The sequence below is a fragment of the Cricetulus griseus genome, chromosome 5 (genome assembly GCF_003668045.3).
Source record: "Cricetulus griseus strain 17A/GY chromosome 5, alternate assembly CriGri-PICRH-1.0, whole genome shotgun sequence".
Lineage (NCBI taxonomy): Eukaryota > Metazoa > Chordata > Mammalia > Rodentia > Cricetidae > Cricetulus > Cricetulus griseus.
The window spans coordinates 21,467,230-21,486,016 of record NC_048598.1 but is presented as its reverse complement, the minus strand read 5'-3'; the positions used below and the strand labels follow the sequence as shown (position 1 = coordinate 21,486,016).

Genomic DNA, 18,787 nt, shown 5'->3' with positions numbered 1-18,787 from the left:
AAGGCTCCGCCTAGCACCAAGATGGAAGTAAAATTTAGTCGTTTGTTTGTTGTCGTTGTTGTTGTTTCTGGTTCTTGCTGCAAACAGCTAGAACTCCAGCGACGTCCGCGAGGACAGCGCTTCTCTTGGGGGCCTCTAAAAACTCACAAACCCACGTCGGCTTTAGCGCGCATCCCAGTCTGGAGCGAACGGAAATGGGGCGGTTCCGGGGCGGTCGGTAGGCAGGGCGGGTCGAGGAGACACTTCCGCCCCTCACCAACATGGCCGCAGGCCGCGATTGCGCATGAGCAGCTGTCTATGGAGAGACCTAGATCCAAAGAGGGAGAACGCTGCCGGGGGAAATCGGCGACTGGAGCGGCCCGGGTCGGTGAGTGCGTCGGAGCCAGACGGAGCCTGGGGACGAGGTGGAGCGGCGAGGCGGGGCAGCTTGGCCTTGCTTCATTTCCCCCGGGCAGGCAGCGCCGGGGCTCGAAGCCTTTGTTTTGGGGGAGGGGGCCGTGCCTGGCTCTTTATCTCCTGCCCTGCTTTGTGGGCCGAGCTCGCTCCCCGGCCGGGAGTGCACACGTCCCGCCCTCCCGTGGTGTCCCGCCGCGGGCCGCAGCTGCCAGCCGCAGGCCTGGGGGGGGACCCCGGCGTCCTTCCCTGTCTCCTTTGCGGAGCAGCTGGGGCGCGGGGCGAGCCGGGCGAGCCGGGCGAGCGGGGCGAGCGGGGCTGGGCCGACGGGGTCACCGCGTGGGCTTCGGGGCTCGCGCCTGACGGGTGGTGCTCAGCTCCCCGAGCGCCTCCCGCTAGTTGGTGGGCCTGCAGGGAGACGCCTCGTTCTCAGGCAAGGTCCTGGCGCCTGGATTCTTTCAGAACTTGATCTTTTTATTTTTTTTGCTTTTGCTTTTGCGTCTGTGCTTGACGAGGGCGTTTGCTTGGCCCTCCTTTTGAGCGTGCAAACCACAACATCCTATGCTGATTTCCGTGTCACATATTCTTAAATGCTCAGGAAACGCTTCCGGATGTATAACCAAGATTTGAGTAAGTAGCCTACCGCCGTTGCTGGGTGGCCTGCGAAGTTGCTCTGACAGCTGTGGGCTATACAGTTGCTTCCTGTGCGTTGCCTTCTCTTCATTGCCTGCTTCTGCAGGCCATGCAACAAGCTTCGGAGGGGCTCTTCCTCCTGGCCTTTGAGGATAGAGACCTAGGTGGTCCCTAGACACTGGTGCTTGCCTCCCTTTGCAACGTTACTTTGGACGGTCAGTTTCACTTTCAGTTCCTTTTTGTTGTTATTTTTGTTACCATTTTCTTTGCTCTCGGGCTTTCCAAGGCTTATTATCCGCTAAACTAAGATTTTCTTTGGATTAGAAAGGTTTGGAGGATTTTATGGGTGGAAAACTTACAAAAATCTTGTCCTTTCTTGTTGAGAATATTTTATTGCTTTGTACTGTGCAGCTGTTTCTTTCTGGAGGCATCTGTCTGCTCAGTTCTTTGTTTTTCTGTTCTCTGGCGGGGTGTCAAGAGTCCTAAGGCAGAAACATTGTAGATGGATTCCTCCCCCATTGTCTTTTCTCCTTCAGAACCCCGAGCCTGGATTTTTTCCCCCTTCCTCCTGAGGCTTAGTTGATTTGGAGTTGTCATGGCAACATTTTAGCAACTGTGTTTCTCTACAGGAAGCCTTGATGAATAAAATAGAGGAGCCTTGAATATGATGCACTTGGGCTTTAGAGTTTGTAACAGATGCTGTAAATCTGAACTCCCCCAAAACAAGATCCCTGACAGTAGAATCATACCCAAGAGCCAAATCTAGGTTTTGTGGTTAGTGATGGTTTTCCAGTGGCAAAAAGAGGGTTCCAGTTTTTCCCTTTTGAGATTGAGGACTGGAATTTCTTTTTTGTTGTTATTGTTTTGTTTTATTTTGAGACAGGATCTCTCTGTATATACCCCTGGCTGTCTTAGAACTCAGTATATAGACCAGGCTGGCCTGGAATTCAGAGATCCACCTGTCTCTGCCTTCCGAGTGCTGGGACTAAAGGACCAAAATGCCTGGTGAGGACTAAAATTTCTTTCTTTGGTTTTTCAAGACAAGGTTTCTCTGTGTAGTCCTGGCTGTCCTGGAACTCACTCTGTAGACCAGGCTGGCCTTTAACTCAGAGATCTGCCTGCCTCTTGCCCCTGTCTCTGCCACCACCGCCCTGCTTAGAATTTCTTATTGTACAGTTTGTGTCTAAGAAGGGCACCATGGTGGGTGTTATTTGGTAGTGGTGGCCTAAACATGACCCTAACTATTCCTATGAAACTATAGTAGCTTTAGTAATACTCTATAATTGCTTCAATAATGCACCTTGAAACATACTATTTCTCGGCCTTCTAGTATAATTATCTCCTACCCCTCGGAGGTGGAATGAATATGGAGGAGCCGCCAGGCGGTGGCAGTGCTAGCCTTTAATCCCAACACTCAGGGAGGCAGAGGCAGGCAGGATCTCTGTTGGAGGCCAGCCTGGTCTACAAGTGAGTTCCAGGACATCCAGAGCTACACAGAGACACCCAGTTGAAACTAAAACCAACCAACCAACCAATAGATAAATAAATAAGGAGTAAAGAACATTATTTAAAAAGTTGCTTTTTAAAAATGTTATAGCCGGGTGTTGGTGGCTCACTCCTTTAATCGCAGCACTCAGGGAGGCAGAGGCAGGTGAATCTCTATGAGTTTGAGACCAGCCTGGTCTACAGGGCGAGTCAGAAATTTAACATTAGTTATGACAATTCGGCCTTATCTTATGCTTGTTTTTATTTTCTTTTTATTTATCCTATGTATCTTTTTACATCAAGTATTTTGATCCCATTCATTTCCCTGCCCCCTTCAAATCCATTTTGCACCCCTCCCCAAATAATATAAAATTTCAGAGAAAAAAGGGGGGAGGAATAATTTAAAATCTCATCAAGGAAGCTGAGGTGTGACATAGTGAGTCACACAGCATACCCCCTTTTTTTGTCCATATCTCTTTACTTGCAAGTGTTCATTGCAAAGAATCATTGGTCTGGTTTGAGGCCTCTGCTTTCTGCTACACTATTAATGCTGGGCCCTCACTGGAACTCCTCTTGGTTGTCCTGTTGCCCTGTGTTGTGGGTATCCTGAAGCTTTGGGTCTGAGGGTCAGGTCTTCATATGCTCCAGCAGATCATGGGTGGAGTGGGGCTATGCCGTTTCTTTCTAGCTCTTATAACTTATTAACCTGTTTCTCTTCATCTACGTTTTGCCTTGGGGCTTTTTACCTTTCTTTCATTCTATATATCTTACTTTCCTGTTTCCTCTGTCTGTCTGGCAGTGCCTGACTTCTGGCCCTGGGCTGTCCCCCTCTTACTCCCTTGTTCTCTTTTCTCCAAGCCTAGATCCTCTTACTTATTTTATCTGCCTGAAGCCCTGCCTATCCTTCTATTGTCTAGCTATTGGCTGTTCAGCTTTTTATTATACCAATCAGGTGTCTTAGGAAGGCAAGATGAAACAGCAACGCATCTTTACATGGTTTAACAAATGCAGCACATTCTTACAGAATTAGACAAGTGCAACATAAGCAAATGGAACACATCTTTGCCTAGTTACAATAATATTCCACATCACGTGCCCTGTAGTCCATGTTGGCCTTGAACTCAGAGAATTCCTGCCTGCCTTTATCTCCCCAGTGCTGGGATTAAAGGCGTGCACTACTACTGCCCAGTTTTCTGAGCCATCTTAATAGCCTGATTTTTCTTTTTTGTTTGAGGACAGCCTTGGTGTGTCAGTCCTTGCCTTTCCACCTTGTTGGAGACAGTCTTCATTGCTGCATTTGCCACCCAGCTTCCAGTATCTCTGCTTCTCATCTGTCCATCGAGGTGTACTGTGACTTACAGATGCCCTCACTACAGCATCCCTTTCTTGTGTAGGTTTTAGAACTCAGGCATCAGGCTTCTATTCCAAGAGCTTTTGCCCCTGAGTCATCTCCCCAGTTGATGGTGGGTTTTGTTTGTTGCTTGGTTTTGTGACAAGTTCTTGTAACCCAACTTGGTCTAAAACTTGCTTTGCAACCCAGGATGGCCTCAAATTCCTAATTCTTTTGCCTCTGCCTCCACAGTATTGGGATTACAGGCATGGGCAAGCACACCTGGTTCTTTTTCTCTCCAAGGTCTCATTCTATATTGAAAACTAGCCTCAAACCTGCACCAATCCTCCTGTCTCATTCCCTTGAGCATTAGGATTCCAGAAGTGAGCCACCATATCTCATCAAGAGTTGCTTTTCAGTCACTGTGGGTCAGCCCTTGCTGTTAGAATTGGGCTTTGCAGATGATTGGTTTATTTTCTTGGCTTTGTCTTCTTGGAGCCTATGTTCCAGAACTTGGAACGCTGTTCAGTTGCCTAGCCTCACCGTAAACTCTATAATTTCCACCAGGATTTAGTACTCAGGCCTTTGAATCAGGAGATACGAAGACCTTCAAAAAAAGACCAGTTCCTCGGATGAGCCCCCTCACAGAGAGATGAAGGGGTAAGTGAAGACGTAGTGTCTGGGATGAGAGAGGGAATGGCTTTGGAGAATGCAAAATGGCTAAGAGTATTAGATTCAGGCAGAACTGGATTTGGGTCCCCCAGCTCCATCATTTACAGCTATGTGATTTGGTTTCCTTATCCATAAAATAGCCCTATTGATTTAATGTGTCATTATTAGTATCAGGATAGTATGCCAGGTGTGGTGATGCATGCTTTCTTTAATCTCAGGGTTTAGGGGACCAAAGCAGGCTGATCTCTGAGTTTGAGGCCAGTCTGATCTACAGAATAAGTTCCAGGATAGCCAAGATGACACAGACAAACCCTGTCGTGAAAAACCAAAAAGGAAAAAAAAAAGTGCTTATAGCCTAATGTCTATGTACATGGTAAACACTTAGTTTACTAGTCTTTGTTTTGTTTACTTATTTATTTGTTTATTTGTTTGTTTGTTTATTTATGAGACAGAATATATATCTATATAGCCCTGTAGTTCCTATATAGGCCAGGTGGCCTCAAAAATCATAGAGATCCACCTGCCTCTGTAGTGTCGAGATTAAAGGCGTGCGCCACCATGACTGGCAATAATTATCTGTCGTAAAACACATTATCTTACATAACCTAATGTCTGTCGTGAGTGCCAGTGAGTTTGGGAACCATGTTACTAAGCCAGTGAGCTTCTCACATCTTCCTTTTGTGTTGTTTTTACCACAAACAGGCAGCAGAAAACAGCTGAAACCGAAGAGGGGACAGTGCAGATTCAGGAAGGTGAATGCTAAAATCGACCAAGAGCCCATCATAGCTCCCTCCTCCTTCAGCTGACTGGCCCATCTTCTAGGATTCTGGGCCCATCTTCTGTGTACCAGTGTCTTAAATGGCATGCAAGTAGAACAGGGAGAAAGGCAGTTAAGCCAGAAATTTCTTTGCCTCTTCTAATTTAGGTGCAGTAGCTACTGGAGAGGACCCAACTAGTGTAGCTATCGCCAGCATCCAGTCAGCTGCTACTTTCCCTGATCCCAACGTCAAGTACGTCTTCCGAACTGAGAATGGGGGCCAGGTAAGGGAGGGGGCCAGGTGGCTGCAGATGTTACCTGGGATTGGGATCAAGGGAGGTGTCTGAACATATTTTGGGGAGCTGTGGCTTGGACAATGAGATGAATCTGTGTACTATTGGGATGAAATGTTAATAGGCTAAGAGTAGAGATTGGTGTGGGGCTGGGTATGTTAAAGACTCAAAATGAGGAAAGAAGGGACCCATAGCTGACTCTGTTTTTTGAGAGACTCCTGGGACTCAATCCAAGAGGAACTTTCTGAGAGGGCCTAGGATTCTGGGCACTTACTCTTGTCTTCTCTTCCCACCGCTCCCCCTCTTCATTGTTTCTAGGTGATGTACAGGGTGATCCAGGTGTCTGAGGGGCAGCTGGATGGCCAGACAGAGGGCACTGGCGCTATCAGTGGCTACCCTGCCACTCAGTCTATGACCCAGGTACAGGGGTGTGAGAGGACTAGAGAGCTTTTAACAATAAGAGAAATTAGGGGGCCAATAGGAAGGAGGGGTGGGGTTGGGAACAGTGGGGTGCATCTTGGGTAGCTTTAACTCAAAGCACTAGGGTCAGATGTATTCAACCTTTTGTCACTGAGACATGACCCTGCCATCTACAGAGATTATGCCCATGAACCATGCAGTTGGGGCTGGAGAGATTGCTTAGCAGTTACGAGCACTTTTTGCTCTTACAGAGGACCTGAGTTCAGGTCCTAATATCTAGATGGTGGATCACAGCCATCCCGTTTCAGGATATCAAATATCCTCCTCAGGTCTCCTCAGGCAGTAGGCACACACACACAAACATACATGCAGGCAAAATACTCATGTATAAAAATAAATCTAAAAAACCCCACATAATTGGATTTAAAAAAACAAAAACAACTCATTTTAAATAAGTGAGTTTAATTTTGTGTTGGGTTGCATTCATTCATCTTTGGCCACATGGCTCTCGATGTTTCTCCTTCTGGTAAGGGATAGAAACTTCAGGGTGATAGGGTGGGACTATGTCCCTGACTGATTGGACTCTGTTCTCATTTCCCTTCTCAGGCAGTGATCCAGGGTGCTTTCACCAGTGATGATGCAGTTGACTCGGAGGGAACAGCTGCTGAAACACATTACACTTACTTTCCCAGCGCTGCGGTGGGAGATGGGGCAGCGGGTACCACATCTGGAAGTACAACTGCTGTTGTTACCACCCAGGGCTCAGAGGCACTACTGGGGCAGGCAACCCCTCCCAGCACTGGTAAGATACTGTACAGGATGGCAGCTAGTAGGGCGGGGCTGGGGGTGGCTCTGGCTCTGGCTCTGGACCTTAGTGCTTGACTTTTAGTTACTATTAAAATCAGGGTTGCCAGGTGGCGTTGGTGAATCCAAGCACACGGGAGGCAGAGGCAGGCTGTTCTTGAGTTGAAGCCAGCCTGATCTACAGAGTGAATTGCAGTTCAGCCAAGGCTTTACAGAAAAACAATATCCAACCCCCCCCCACCCCCCCAAAAAAAAACAAAAATAAAAACAGCATATAGTGGGTCTGGACTGCTCTACCAGCAGATGGGAGCATGCTCTCAGATGGGTCCAAAGGTCTTGATGAGGTTCCTAGTCCAAAGTCCTGACAAAAACCTAACTCTTCACAGGTCAGTTCTTTGTAATGATGTCACCACAAGAAGTATTGCAGGGAGGGAGCCAGCGTTCAATTGCCCCCAGGACCCACCCTTATTCCCCGTGAGTGACCTTATCTCTTCTTAGTCATTTTGAGTGATTTTAATGCCTGCTAATTTTGCATAATTCTTCACCCTAAACAGTCTTTTTTGCTTGTTTGTCTTCCTTGGTCTGGTCACCCTGGACTCTTACTATCAGGAAGTCAGAGGCTCCCAGAACAACTCGAGATGAGAAGCGAAGGGCTCAACATAATGAAGGTAGGGGCATCCAGCTGGGAAGCCAGGAGCAGCCGAAGCAGACTTGGGAACTTGGGTGATATGTGAGGGCAGGAAGGGCTGCTCGTCTTTCACCGAGTCACTTTGTCCTCCATTTGTCCCACAGTGGAGCGCCGTCGCCGGGACAAGATCAACAACTGGATTGTGCAGCTGTCCAAAATCATCCCAGACTGCTCTATGGAGAGCACCAAGTCTGGCCAGGTCATGGAAAGACCCTGGTAGCAGGGAGGGGGCTAGAGTTGTGTCTCCTGGCATTGTTTTCAGAAGTGGTGGGGAGTAGTGCTCATGACAGTCCTTTTTTCTTAATACTCTGAGATACTGTATCACCATTCTGAGGGGAAACAGGCTGAAAGTATGAGTGTGCTCTTGGAAGGTAAGCTAGTGTTTTAAGCCTTTGTCCTCATTTTGTTGGCTTTGCCTTGCAGAGTAAAGGTGGAATCCTATCCAAAGCCTGCGATTATATCCAGGAGCTGCGGCAGAGCAACCACCGGTTGTCTGAAGAATTGCAGGGCTTAGATCAGCTGCAGCTGGACAATGATGTGCTTCGACAACAGGTCAGACAAGCGCCAGGCAGGCCCCCGTGGCAGCCCTGTAGCCACTGACCCAGTTTGAATTCCCTAGAAAACACTTCACGGTGTCCTCAGCACTGGCTGTGTGACTAAGTTTGTGGCTTAGCAGTATCAATTTTTTTTTTCCCTGTCATTTCCCTTACTGTCTCTTCTCTCTGCAGGTGGAAGATCTTAAAAACAAGAACCTGCTACTGCGAGCTCAGTTACGGCACCATGGATTAGAGGTCGTCATCAAGAATGACAGCAACTAACTGTGGGGATCCAGGGGCTTTGGTCCCTAGAACTGCAGATATTCCAGGAGCAACAGGCTAATAACCCCACGCCCTTTGCCCCCACTGCCTACTTCTGGCGTGGGACTGGGGGGAGTTTGGCAAGCGTGTCTTTGAACTGAGGCCCTGTGGTGTGGCAGTCTGCAGTGAGTGGTGTGAGACACGAAGGGGACATTAACTGACACATTGCCTGCTCCCACTGTGCAGTCCCCGGGCCCTTGTGCTCCTTTTGCACATTGCATGTGCTCTATCCATGGACACTGGACACACTAAATCTGGGCTTGCCTTGTGCTTGCTTAGAGTGCCCAGCAGAGGGTCTGCGGACACTCTGTGGGTCTAGCACTCCCACTGGTTCCTCCTTTCCCCGGAGCAGAAGTTAAGATACTCACCTGATTACTCTGGGGAGCAGGCTTGCTCAAGAAGTGGGGAAGGATGCTAGGTGGCTGCTATCCCATAAATAGTAGAGAGGCCAGTGAGCAGTTGGGGCCTCTGCAGAAGTCTGAAGCCAGGGAGAAAGATAGGCAGGGGCTCACTGAGAGCCTTCCCTTCTGGGGATGGTTCTTTTTATTTCTTTTCCTTTTCTTTCTTTTTTTTTTTTTTTTTCTTTTTTTTTTTTTTTTTTTTTAAAGATAAAATTGTTTAGAGCCACAGTTGTCTGTTTTCCTTCTTTTGTGGGGCTGGGGGAAGGGAAGATGTATACTGCCCTTTGACCAGTGAGGGCTGGGTCAACCTTTGGGTGGGGTGCTACTATTCCTATACTCATTACCCAGGGTCCTGGTACCTGTGCCAAACCTGGATGCAATTTCCGGCCTACACTGGGTAGCCTTTAAAGGATTCAACTGTGGGCTGGTGTTGGAGTATCACCAACAGGTGTTACTGGGGTTCTGCCTGTGTGCCAGCCAGGGGCCACACCTTTGCTTCCATTTCCGGTTTCCCTGGTTCAGGGAAGGGGAGATGCTTCGGGTTGCACTCCTGCGACTCAGTCACACAGTTGCTTCTGCTGGGACCATGACTGGAGGTACCTGAGAAGGATGTGGGGGTGAGGTTGTGTATGCTGGTCCCTTGGGTAGAGTTGTTTGTGGAGAGAGGAGCACGGGGGTGTGGCTGCAGTCCTTGTAAACAGCTCCACTGGGTCGGGAAGCTCCCAGGGAGGGTGCACAGGCTACAGGTGTTTTGTGTGGTTCCCCGGCCCTCAGTTCTTTCATGTCCTCTTCCTCAGTGCCTACAGTCTCGTTCTCTGAACTCCGTTCACTCCTAGCCTCAGGCAGGGCCCGGCTCTTCGATGTTCGATCTCGGGAGGAAGCAGAAGCTGGTACCATCCCCGGGGCACTCAACATCCCTGGTATAGGATTTCTTGTGTTGGCAAAGGGACAGTCCATGATGGTCTTAGCTAAAGGGGCCTCGCCTCATTTAGGGCAGGGACAATAGGGGTGGCCTTTTATTTGTTCAAGCCAGTCCTCAGGTTCCCTAGGGAAAAGCTGAATGGAGAATCCTGGCAATGGAACTAGCTTATCCAGTTTGAGGGGCTAACAGGCAGCCAGAGGGGCAGATCAGCGCTATGAAGCTGGACTCCCTAACCCACCTGGTCCTTTACTGCCTCCTGAGGACTCAAAGTGGCCGGCTGCATTGTCGGCCTAACTTCCTGCACTGCTGGCTATTGCTTGTTTTTTTTTTTTTTTTTTTTTTTTTTTTTTTTTTTTTTTTTTTTGAGTTGGTGTGAGCCACCATACGTTTGGACTATCTGTGCAGATTGGCCAGGACTCCGCTCTTTTAGGCCCATAGTGTGAACCCCAATGTGCCATTGGCTCTCCATTTTGTCCTCTCAGTGTCTGAGTTGGAAGTCGCCTTGACCATGGACCCAGCTGCTTTCCAAGCTTTGTACAGTGCTGAGAAGCCAAAGCTTGAAGACAAGAATCTTATTTTCTTCTGTCAGCTGGGCAAGCGGGGCTTCCAGGCCACACAGCTGGCACAAAGTCTTGGATACACAGGGTATGACAAGGTGTAAGACTTTCTAACTGGGAACTGACTGGGGATTGCCTGCTGGACCTGTTCTTCAAAACCCTTTTTCTCCACAGGGCTCGAAACTATCCCGGGGCCTATAAGGAATGGCTGGAGAAAGAGGGCTAGGTAGAAGGGTTAGTGGTTGTGACCCTTCTCACAGCCACCTTGCTGGGTTGGGCAAGTCCTTGTTGTGCGCATTAAAAAAAAAAAAAAAAAAAAAAAAAAAAAAAACTCAAATAAAGTGCATTTAATCAAGTATTAGAGGCATTTAATATGTCAGGTGAACAACAACAACAACAACAAAAATGGTTCCAGTATTAACCTAGTTCTCAGTGTTTCCTCAGGATCCTTCGACATTCACCAGTTTCCCACCACCCAACAGGCCTGGCCAAATCCATGAGTCTTACTGAACCTGAAACTCATGGATTTGGCCAGGCCTGTTGGCAGCCTGAGCTTCAGGAATTCACCTGTCTTTGTCCCCCAAAGGCTAGAGTTACAGGCGCATGCCCTCACCTCTGGCTTTTCACATGGATTCTGGGGATTTGAATGCAGGTCCTCAGGACTGCAACAAGCTCTTTCCCCAGTTGTAATGCAAAAATACTTTAGCCAGGTGTGGTAGTATACAATTGTAAGTCCTGCTCTTGGGCAGAAGTAATGGCTGCAGGGTTTCTTTAGGTTCTAACCTGGGCTGAGCACTGAATTGTGGGCCAGCTTGGCTACATGATTTCTATGCAGCCATGGCAACATAGCAAGACCCTGTCCCAAAAGAAAAAAAAAAAAAAGCTACTGGTTGTGGTGACACACACTTAGTGCCAGCACTGGGAAGCAGTAGAAGTTGGATCTATGTGAGTTTGAGGCTGGCTTGATCTGCACGGTGAGTTCTAGGTCAGCCAGGGTTACATAGTGAGACCCTATCTGCAAAACCAATCAGAAGATGAACAAAATTCACATACGGGCTGGTGAGATGGGTCAATAACTAAAGGCTCTTGCCACTAGGCTTCAAGACCCAGTTCAATCCTTCGGACCCATATGGTGGAAGGAAAGACAGACCAACTCTGCACGTAGTCCTCTGACCTCACATGTGTGACCTGTGCCCATACACTAACACATAAAATAAATATAAGGCATTTTTATAAACCACATAAAGTAGTCCTTGGGACTGGAGAAATTGTCCAGCAATTAGGAGCACTGAGCTCTTAAGCAATGAAAAGCTCTTCTTCCAGAATACCTGGGTATGATTCCTAGTAGCCACACAGGAGCTTATAACCGTCTGTCATTCCAGTTCCAGAGGAACTGATGCTCTCTTCTGGCCTCTTCAGTCACTAGGTGCATATGCAGTAGTGCACAGACAAAACACCATACACACAGAATGAAACTAAAATGTAAAGGATTTGCAGGGCAGTGGTGGCGCACATCTTTGACCCCAGCGCTAGACCAGCCTCACCTATGAGTTCCAGGACAGCCGGAGATGCACAGGGAAACCCTGTTTTGAAAAAAAAAAAAAACAAAAAAATCAAACCCCCCCCCAAAAAAAAAAACTTAAAAAAAAAAAGTATTCCTTTAGCTAGAAGAGCAGGCTGGCTCAATGTGAACCCAATTCTCTACTTTTATTGTTAGATCTCCCCCCCCCCAAAGCTCAGGCTTCTTGGATCTCAGCCCAGGACCTCGGTCACCCCAGTCACCAGGCGGATTCGAAAGCTTGATACAAACAGCATGAGGCTTTATTGTTGTTTAACGAGCTAGTTAGCTCGGGGTCTTTCACCCACCCACCATGGTGGATGGCTAGCAAAGACAGCTCAAACCAGCTGCATAGAGAGCTTATAGGGCAGCATAAGGGGAGTGTCTAGGGGATACACACAGGCTCAGGATTGGTGTGCCTCCAGGCTTGGAGGTCTTGCCCTGTGTTGATTGGCCAACTGGTTGTTATGGCCCATAGGCCCTCCCAGGGTGGTTGCTATGCTCTGCGCATCATTGCTGTGCACTTGTCCATAAAGCACACCCAGAGCCGTAAAGCATAGCGCCACCAGCTAACTTCTGATTGGTTCCTTGCCATGAGGCAGGCATCTGACCTCTTAGTGACCAAGGCAAGGTCATGGCAAGCATGTGTTACTGTCATGGCTGCCAAAATGGGGAGCTGGTCCCTTCATTATCAAGTGCTTAAAACAATTTATCAGACATTTCCTGTTTCCTTTGCTTTTTCCCTTCCTTTTCCTCTTCTCTCCCACCCACCTGGATTCTCCAGCCTCAGGCACTGACCCAGCCTACTCTCTCCTGGGCTACTCGACATCGTTGAGTTGAGTTTTCCTTTGCCCATGGCCACTAGGTGCTCCACTCCTGAGCCTCTCCCAGCCCAAGTATGGAGATGAATGGTATTCACCTCAAGGTCTGGTAAATGGCAGGTATCAGTTTTTCCCCAGTCTCTGACTCTGAAATAGATTGGGAAATCTCTTCTGGGTTTAATTTTTCTCCTCATCTTGAGTCTACACACCCCTCACATTACCTCTATTATAGATCATAGTATTTCTTTATGATTACAGTTACTGATAAGCCCGGTGTTGGTGGCACATGCCTTTAGTCCCAGCACTGGGGAGGCAGAGGCAGGTGGATCTCTGTGAGTTCGAGACCAGCATGGTCTACAAGAGCTAGTTCCGGACAGCCTCCAAAGCCACAGAGAAACCCTGCCTCAAACTCCGCCCCTCGCCAAAAAAACAAAACAATTACTGATGTTTTGCCCAAATTCTGAACCCCAAAATCACAGAGACCTGTTCTAATGCAAAAGCAAAGAGTCTTTTTTTTTTCCTCCCCCACTCCCCAGACAGGGTTTCTCTGTGGTTGGAACTTTCTTTGAAGACCAGGCTGGCCTCGAACTCACAGAGATCCATCTGTCCACCTGCTTCTGCCTCCCTAGTGCTGGGATTAAAGGTGTGCACCACTACCACCCAACACAAAGTCTTTTATTTAATGAGTTAACTCAGGCCCCTCATCTGTTCATCACAGCAGGTGGAGTGAGAAGGGCCTGGAGAAACTTCGAGGAGGGGAATTTATTGGGGTATGCAAGGGGAGTGTAATTTTAAAAAGTCTTTTTTTTGTTGTTTTTTTCTTTTGAGACAGGGTTTCCTTGTGTAGTTTTGGATCCTGTCCTGGAACTAGCTCTTGTAAGACCAGGCTGGTCTCAAACTCACAGGGATCTGCCTGCCTCTGCCTCCTGACTGTTGAGATTTAAAGGAGTGACCACCATGCCTGGTATACTATGCCTGGCATGTACTCTTTCTTTACCTCAAACACCTAGAACATCAGTTCTCAATAGGTGTTTGTTGAGCCTTGCTAATCTACTGACCTTCAGAATCTTCTCATTTTAGCCCTTCTGAAATGTGGCTGCCTGTCCCTAGAACTCTCTCTGTAATCCAGAGATCACCTGCCCCTCCCAACTCCCCAGTGCTGGAATTAAAGGCGTGTGCTACCACCGCCTGGCTGTCTAACATTTTATCAGCCAGAGAGTTGATAATTTACCGCAGGCCTTTGTTGCCTAGTGGCTGAAACATGTCTCATTCCGACTCTTGGAGCAATCTGTGGTTCAGAGTTGGCTTCACCCTGCCTTATCAAACTATTTTGCCAGTGCTTGCTCCCACCAGCCTCGTGTCCTCAGTGACCCAAACAGACTATAGTCCTTTTTGACCCTGGTCTTCACTCATCATTTCTTCTGCTTGGGAAGCTTCCAGACCTTCAAACCCTTTGGATTTCCTAAGAATTAGGAGAATGTACTTGGCAGGAGTTTTTCGGTCCTCCTCAAGAGGGTTTTTGAGCTCAGGAAGGATGAAAAATAGCAGATGAATATGTATAACTGGATTCTGAGGACACAGATTCTAAACAGAATGGCTCAAGCATAGACCTCTACTGTACATAATTACTTGCTCTTTTTCTATTTAGGCTTAGCTCTTTTTTTTAAGTCTAATTTACTTATTTTAATTTTGTCTGCATTTGGTGTTTTGCCTGCAGGGTGTGTGTGAGGGTGTCAATCTTGGAGTTACAGGCAGGTGTGAGCTGTGTGAGGTGGGTGCTGGGAATTACTGGGTCCGCTGGAAGAGCAGTCAGTGGTCTTCACCACTGAGCCATCTCTCCAGCTCCCCAGGCTTAGCACCTTTTTTGGGGGAGGGGTTAGAGATAGGATTTCTCTGTGGCTTTGGAGGCTGTTCTGGAACTAACTTTGTAGATAGACCAGGCTAGCCTTGAACTCACAAGAGATCCGACTGCCTCTGCCTCCTGAGTGCTGGGACTAAAGGTGTGTGCCACTACGGCCTGGCAGGCTTAGGGCTTTATAGAGGGATCTTTATTTCATTCTTATAAGCTAACCATGAAACCAGAACATAGCATACATTCAGTAAGGAAGTGTAGTAATTTCAAAGGGGAAAGTTAGAACTATTAATGAGCGGTAGTAGTTTATTGTGGAAAGGGAATGTTGGGTTCTAGGTCTGGCTAACCATAACTGAGTAGTTACCACAAGTCACTTTTAACTATTTCATCTCTTTCATTATTTGTAAAATGGGAATTACAAGATTTATGGCCATACCGGGTATGGTGGCTCATGTCTATAGTCCCAGCACTTGGGAGGCTGAGGCAGAAAGATTGCCATGAGTTCAAGGCCAGCCTCAAATATAGCAAATTTTCCTCTGTGGCTTGTCCTGAGAGTTTAATCCCCATGAAGTATCTCACATAGAACATATGGATTTGTATACATGTATACAAGTGTAAATAATAAATATAAGAATCCAGGCAGGCCAGGCAGCGGTGGCACATGCCTTTAATCCCAGCATTCGGGAGGCAGAGGCAGGCAGATCTCTATGAGTTTGAGGCCAACCCGGTCTACAGAGCAAGTTCTAGGACAGGCTCCAAAGCTACAGAGAAATTTGTTTCAAACTCCCCAAACACACACACCAAAAAGTAGCCAGGCAGTGGTGGCGCACGCCTCAAACAAAAAACAAGACTTAATTGGGAAGCTTAATTGAGGTCCTTAAATGTGGACCCTTGGGCTGGGGTCCAGGAGTGAACAACAAGAAGAAGGCAAACTGAGTACAGGCATTCATCTTTCTCTGCCTTACAGAGACAATGTGAGCAACTGCCTTGCACTCCTGCTGCCACAGCTGGAGCTGTTTTCTCTAACAGGCTTTCCCCAGCACAACAAACTGACTCAAACTGCAAGTCAAAATAAGCCTTTCCTGGGGCTGGAGAGATGGCTCAGAGGTTAAGCGCACCGGCTGCTCTTCCAGAGGGCCTGATTCAATTCCCAGCAACCACATGGTGACTCACAACCACCTTGAATGAGATCTGGCGCCCTCTGGTAGCCTATACAGCACATTCAGGCAGAAGACTGCACACATAAAAATAAATTAATTAAAAAAACGTTTCCTTCCTTGGGTTGTTCTTGTCGGGTATTTTGTCACAGCAAAAGGAAAAGGTATGCACAGTGTAAGTGAATAAACAGACAAGTTCCATACTTCATATTCATATAATACAAGTACGGATCAAAGGTTGAAAATACAGAAACTACCAAGAACCATTTATTATCTTAAAGAGGTAAAGACATACCTATAACTATGACTCAACACTAGAAGCCATAGAAAAAGCTGATGATGCCAGGTGTGGTGGTGCACACCTTTAATGCCAGCACTCCATAAGTAGAGGCAGGAGAATGAGTTTGAGCCCAACTTGGTCTTTGTAGTGAAATTTTCTCAAAACCCAAATGTGGTGCAGCAGTAGCACAGGCCTTTAATCCAGGGAGGCAGATCCTTGAGGTCGAGGCCAGTCTGGTCTACAGAGTGAGTTCCAGGACAACCAGGGTGACACAAAGAAACCCTGTCTCAAAAACCACAACCAACAACAACCAAGCAACCACCCAAAAAACAAAAACAAAAGTCCGAAGGAGTAAATCTAAACAGCCAAGCAAAGACTTCTGCATGATACATGGCTGCCCTGGCAAACATGTGCAAAGTCTTCTGCATGATATATGGCTGCCCTGGCAAACATGTGCAAAGACACAAATCAGAAGGGACAGCAAATGGGAAATTTTCAATTAATATATAAAGAAAAAGAGAGTTATCCAGCTATAGTTGGCATAAGGCTTGGGAATGCCCCAATGGGCCATGTGTTGGATTTGTTCATCAGGGTAGGTGACTGAAAGTCACCCTAAGAATCCCTTAGAGCAAGTTCAAGGCCAGCCAGGGCTAAATAGTGAAACTGTATTTTGTTTTGTTTTGTTTGTTGAGACAGGGATTTTCTATGTAGCCCTGGCTGTCCTGGAACTTGCTCTGTAGACCAGTCTGGCCTCAAACTCGGAGATCCATCTGTCTTCACTTCTTCATAAGTACTGAGTTTAAGTTCCCAGAGGATTTTTTTTAAAGATTTTATTTATTTATTATGTATACATTCTTGTGCCTGCATGCCAGCAGAGGGCACCAAATCTCATTCAAGGTAGTTGTGAGCCACCATGTGGTTGCTGGGAATTGAACTCAGGATCTCTAGAAGAACAGTCAGTATTCTCCAGCCCCAAGGAATTTCTTGTATGACGGCTTAGTGGTTTTTGGAGGTTGTCACAGGGAAAGCCTAGCTCTACCCAGTCTCTGCATCCTGGCTTGAGGTGTGACTTTGCTTTTGAATACATTCCTGCCATTGCCAACTACTACAATTCAAGGTAACTCAAAAAGGAGCCAAAAGAATTAAGCTGATGTACTGGAGAAATGGCTCAGCAGTTAAGAGAGCTGGCTGTTCTTCCAGAGGTCCTGAGTTCAATTCCCACCAACCACGTGGTAGTTCACAACCGTCTCTAGTGGGATCTGATGTCCTCTTCTGGCATAAAGGCATACACATAGATAGGGCACTCATAAATAAGATAATTTGTTTGTTTATTTTTTTGAGACAGGGTTTCTCTGTAGCTTTGGAGGCTGTCCTGGAACTCAAGATCAGGCTGGCCTCGAACTCACAGAGATCTGCCTGCTTCTGCCTCCTGAGTGTTGGGGTTAAAGGTGTGAGCCACCACCTGGCATTGTCAAGAGTTCAAGGCTAACTTAGTGCACAAAACGAGAGGCCAGGTCAAGCCTGGACAATAGAGTAAATCCCTATTTCATCCTGCTCTCAAATAAAATAAAATAAAATATAAAAGATTGGGTCTACCAGGTGTGGTGTTACATGCCATTACTCCTGGCATTTGATAAGCAGAGGCAGGCAGATCTCTGTGAGTCTACAGAGCTAGATCCAGGGCAGCCAGGACTATTACCCTGACTCAAAAAAACAACAACAAAACACCAATATGGCGTCCAGTGGGTCCTCTAGAGAAGCAGTACTCTTAACCACTAAGCCACCATTTTATTGTAGCTCCCAATACCTTATTTATTTATTTATTTATTTCTGAGACATGATTTCTCTGTGGCTTTGGAGGCTGTCCTGGAACTAGCTCTTGTAGACCAGGCTGGTCTCGAACTCACAATTTGTGCTATATAGTGAGTTTTAGAACAGTTTGGGCTAAAATGAGACCATCCCAAACAAATCCCAAAACTGCGTAGAAGTCTTTCTCTTTAGGACTTTAGATTTGTTCCAGAATGAATAACAACTTTGAACCTGGCAGGTACCCAGATACTTGTTTCAATTTAGTAGTACAAAGTTGCGTCTTTTTGGTTATCTAGGGTCTTGTTTACTCTATTATGGCTTGCCAACCTTGAAGTTAGAATTTTTTGTTGGTTGGGTTTTTTTTTTTTTTTTAAACAGAACTGCTGTTTTTATTTATTTGCACTTCCCTATCTCACCTAGTAGATGCTTGTAGACATGTTGTTATTGTTGCTATTGTTGGTGGCTTTTTGAGACAAAGTCTTGCTTTGTAGCTCTGGCTGTACTGCAATTTACTATGTAGATCAGGCTGGCCTTTCACTCAACAGAGCTATCCACCTGCCTCTGCCTCCCTACTGCCAGGAATAAAAGCAGGTGCCACAAAGCCCAGCCCAGCAGGCACTCTTTACTGCTAAGCAATCTCTCCAGCCTGGTTTTTATTTTTGAAATGGGGTCTCTTTTAACTCTGGCTATTGTCAGACTTGCTACCTTGTCAAGGATATCCTTAAACTCTAATTCTCCCGCCTCTGTCTTTAACAAGTGCTGGATTTCAGGCAGAGACACTACGGGTTTGATTTTATCTCCTTCCCTCTGCCATCTTCTCCTCCTGTTTTTCCTTCTCGTCCTCCTCTTCTTCTAATTTTCATACAGGGTCTCCTGAAGCCCAGGCTGCCTACAACTCTCTAGGTACCTAAGACTGGCCTTGAACCCCCAATATTCCTGTATCTACCTCTTGGATGCTGGAATTACAGGCATGTGCTTTGGTGTGGGACAGCCCATTTTATAGGAAGATCCACAGTTTGAAGCCAGCCTCAGGTATGGAAGCCAGCCTTGGTCTAAGAAAACAAAAGCCAAGCAGAATGTAAGGCCCAGCAAAGGAGC

General features: G+C 47.0%; 2 protein-coding genes across 6 annotated transcripts; both read left to right on the top strand.

Moving 5' to 3' along the window:
• The first annotated feature begins 212 nt into the window (after window positions 1-212).
• On the top strand, window positions 213-8,857 carry Usf1 (upstream transcription factor 1). 5 transcript variants are annotated; one of them, XM_035445432.1, is made up of 12 exons: window positions 233-367; window positions 992-1,023; window positions 4,409-4,501; window positions 5,216-5,265; window positions 5,439-5,554; window positions 5,882-5,983; window positions 6,590-6,785; window positions 7,174-7,261; window positions 7,397-7,455; window positions 7,580-7,674; window positions 7,899-8,027; window positions 8,204-8,857. In XM_035445432.1, exons 3-12 carry the CDS (start codon window positions 4,494-4,496, stop codon window positions 8,291-8,293), a joined length of 933 nt encoding a protein of 310 aa, XP_035301323.1. In that variant the 5' UTR covers window positions 233-367; window positions 992-1,023; window positions 4,409-4,493; the 3' UTR covers window positions 8,294-8,857. The 5 variants fall into 5 exon arrangements, with proteins under 5 accessions (XP_027274781.1, XP_027274782.1, XP_035301323.1 ...); XM_027418980.2 differs by lacking the exon at window positions 992-1,023 and having other exon boundaries at window positions 213-367; XM_027418981.2 differs by lacking the exon at window positions 992-1,023 and having other exon boundaries at window positions 231-363.
• Window positions 8,858-8,953: 96 nt separating this feature from the next.
• On the top strand, window positions 8,954-10,678 carry Tstd1 (thiosulfate sulfurtransferase like domain containing 1). The gene is made up of 4 exons (XM_027418985.2): window positions 8,954-9,329; window positions 9,531-9,653; window positions 10,138-10,300; window positions 10,387-10,678. Exons 1-4 carry the CDS (start codon window positions 9,266-9,268, stop codon window positions 10,436-10,438), a joined length of 402 nt encoding a protein of 133 aa, XP_027274786.1. The 5' UTR covers window positions 8,954-9,265; the 3' UTR covers window positions 10,439-10,678.
• Window positions 10,679-18,787: the final 8,109 nt, after the last annotated feature.

Excerpts from the sequence above, each read along its gene's own strand:
- Tstd1 (XM_027418985.2), top strand. The coding sequence starts at position 9,266 with ATGCTTCGGGTTGCACTCCTGCGACTCAGTCACACAGTTGCTTCTGCT. Across the intron at positions 9,330-9,530 it reads TGCTGGGACCATGACTGGAG|TGCCTACAGTCTCGTTCTCT; the intron begins GTACCTGAGAAG and ends CCTCTTCCTCAG. Across the intron at positions 9,654-10,137 it reads CGGGGCACTCAACATCCCTG|TGTCTGAGTTGGAAGTCGCC; the intron begins GTATAGGATTTC and ends TTGTCCTCTCAG.
- Usf1 (XM_027418980.2), top strand. Across the intron at positions 5,266-5,438 it reads GACAGTGCAGATTCAGGAAG|GTGCAGTAGCTACTGGAGAG; the intron begins GTGAATGCTAAA and ends CTTCTAATTTAG. Across the intron at positions 5,555-5,881 it reads GAACTGAGAATGGGGGCCAG|GTGATGTACAGGGTGATCCA; the intron begins GTAAGGGAGGGG and ends CATTGTTTCTAG.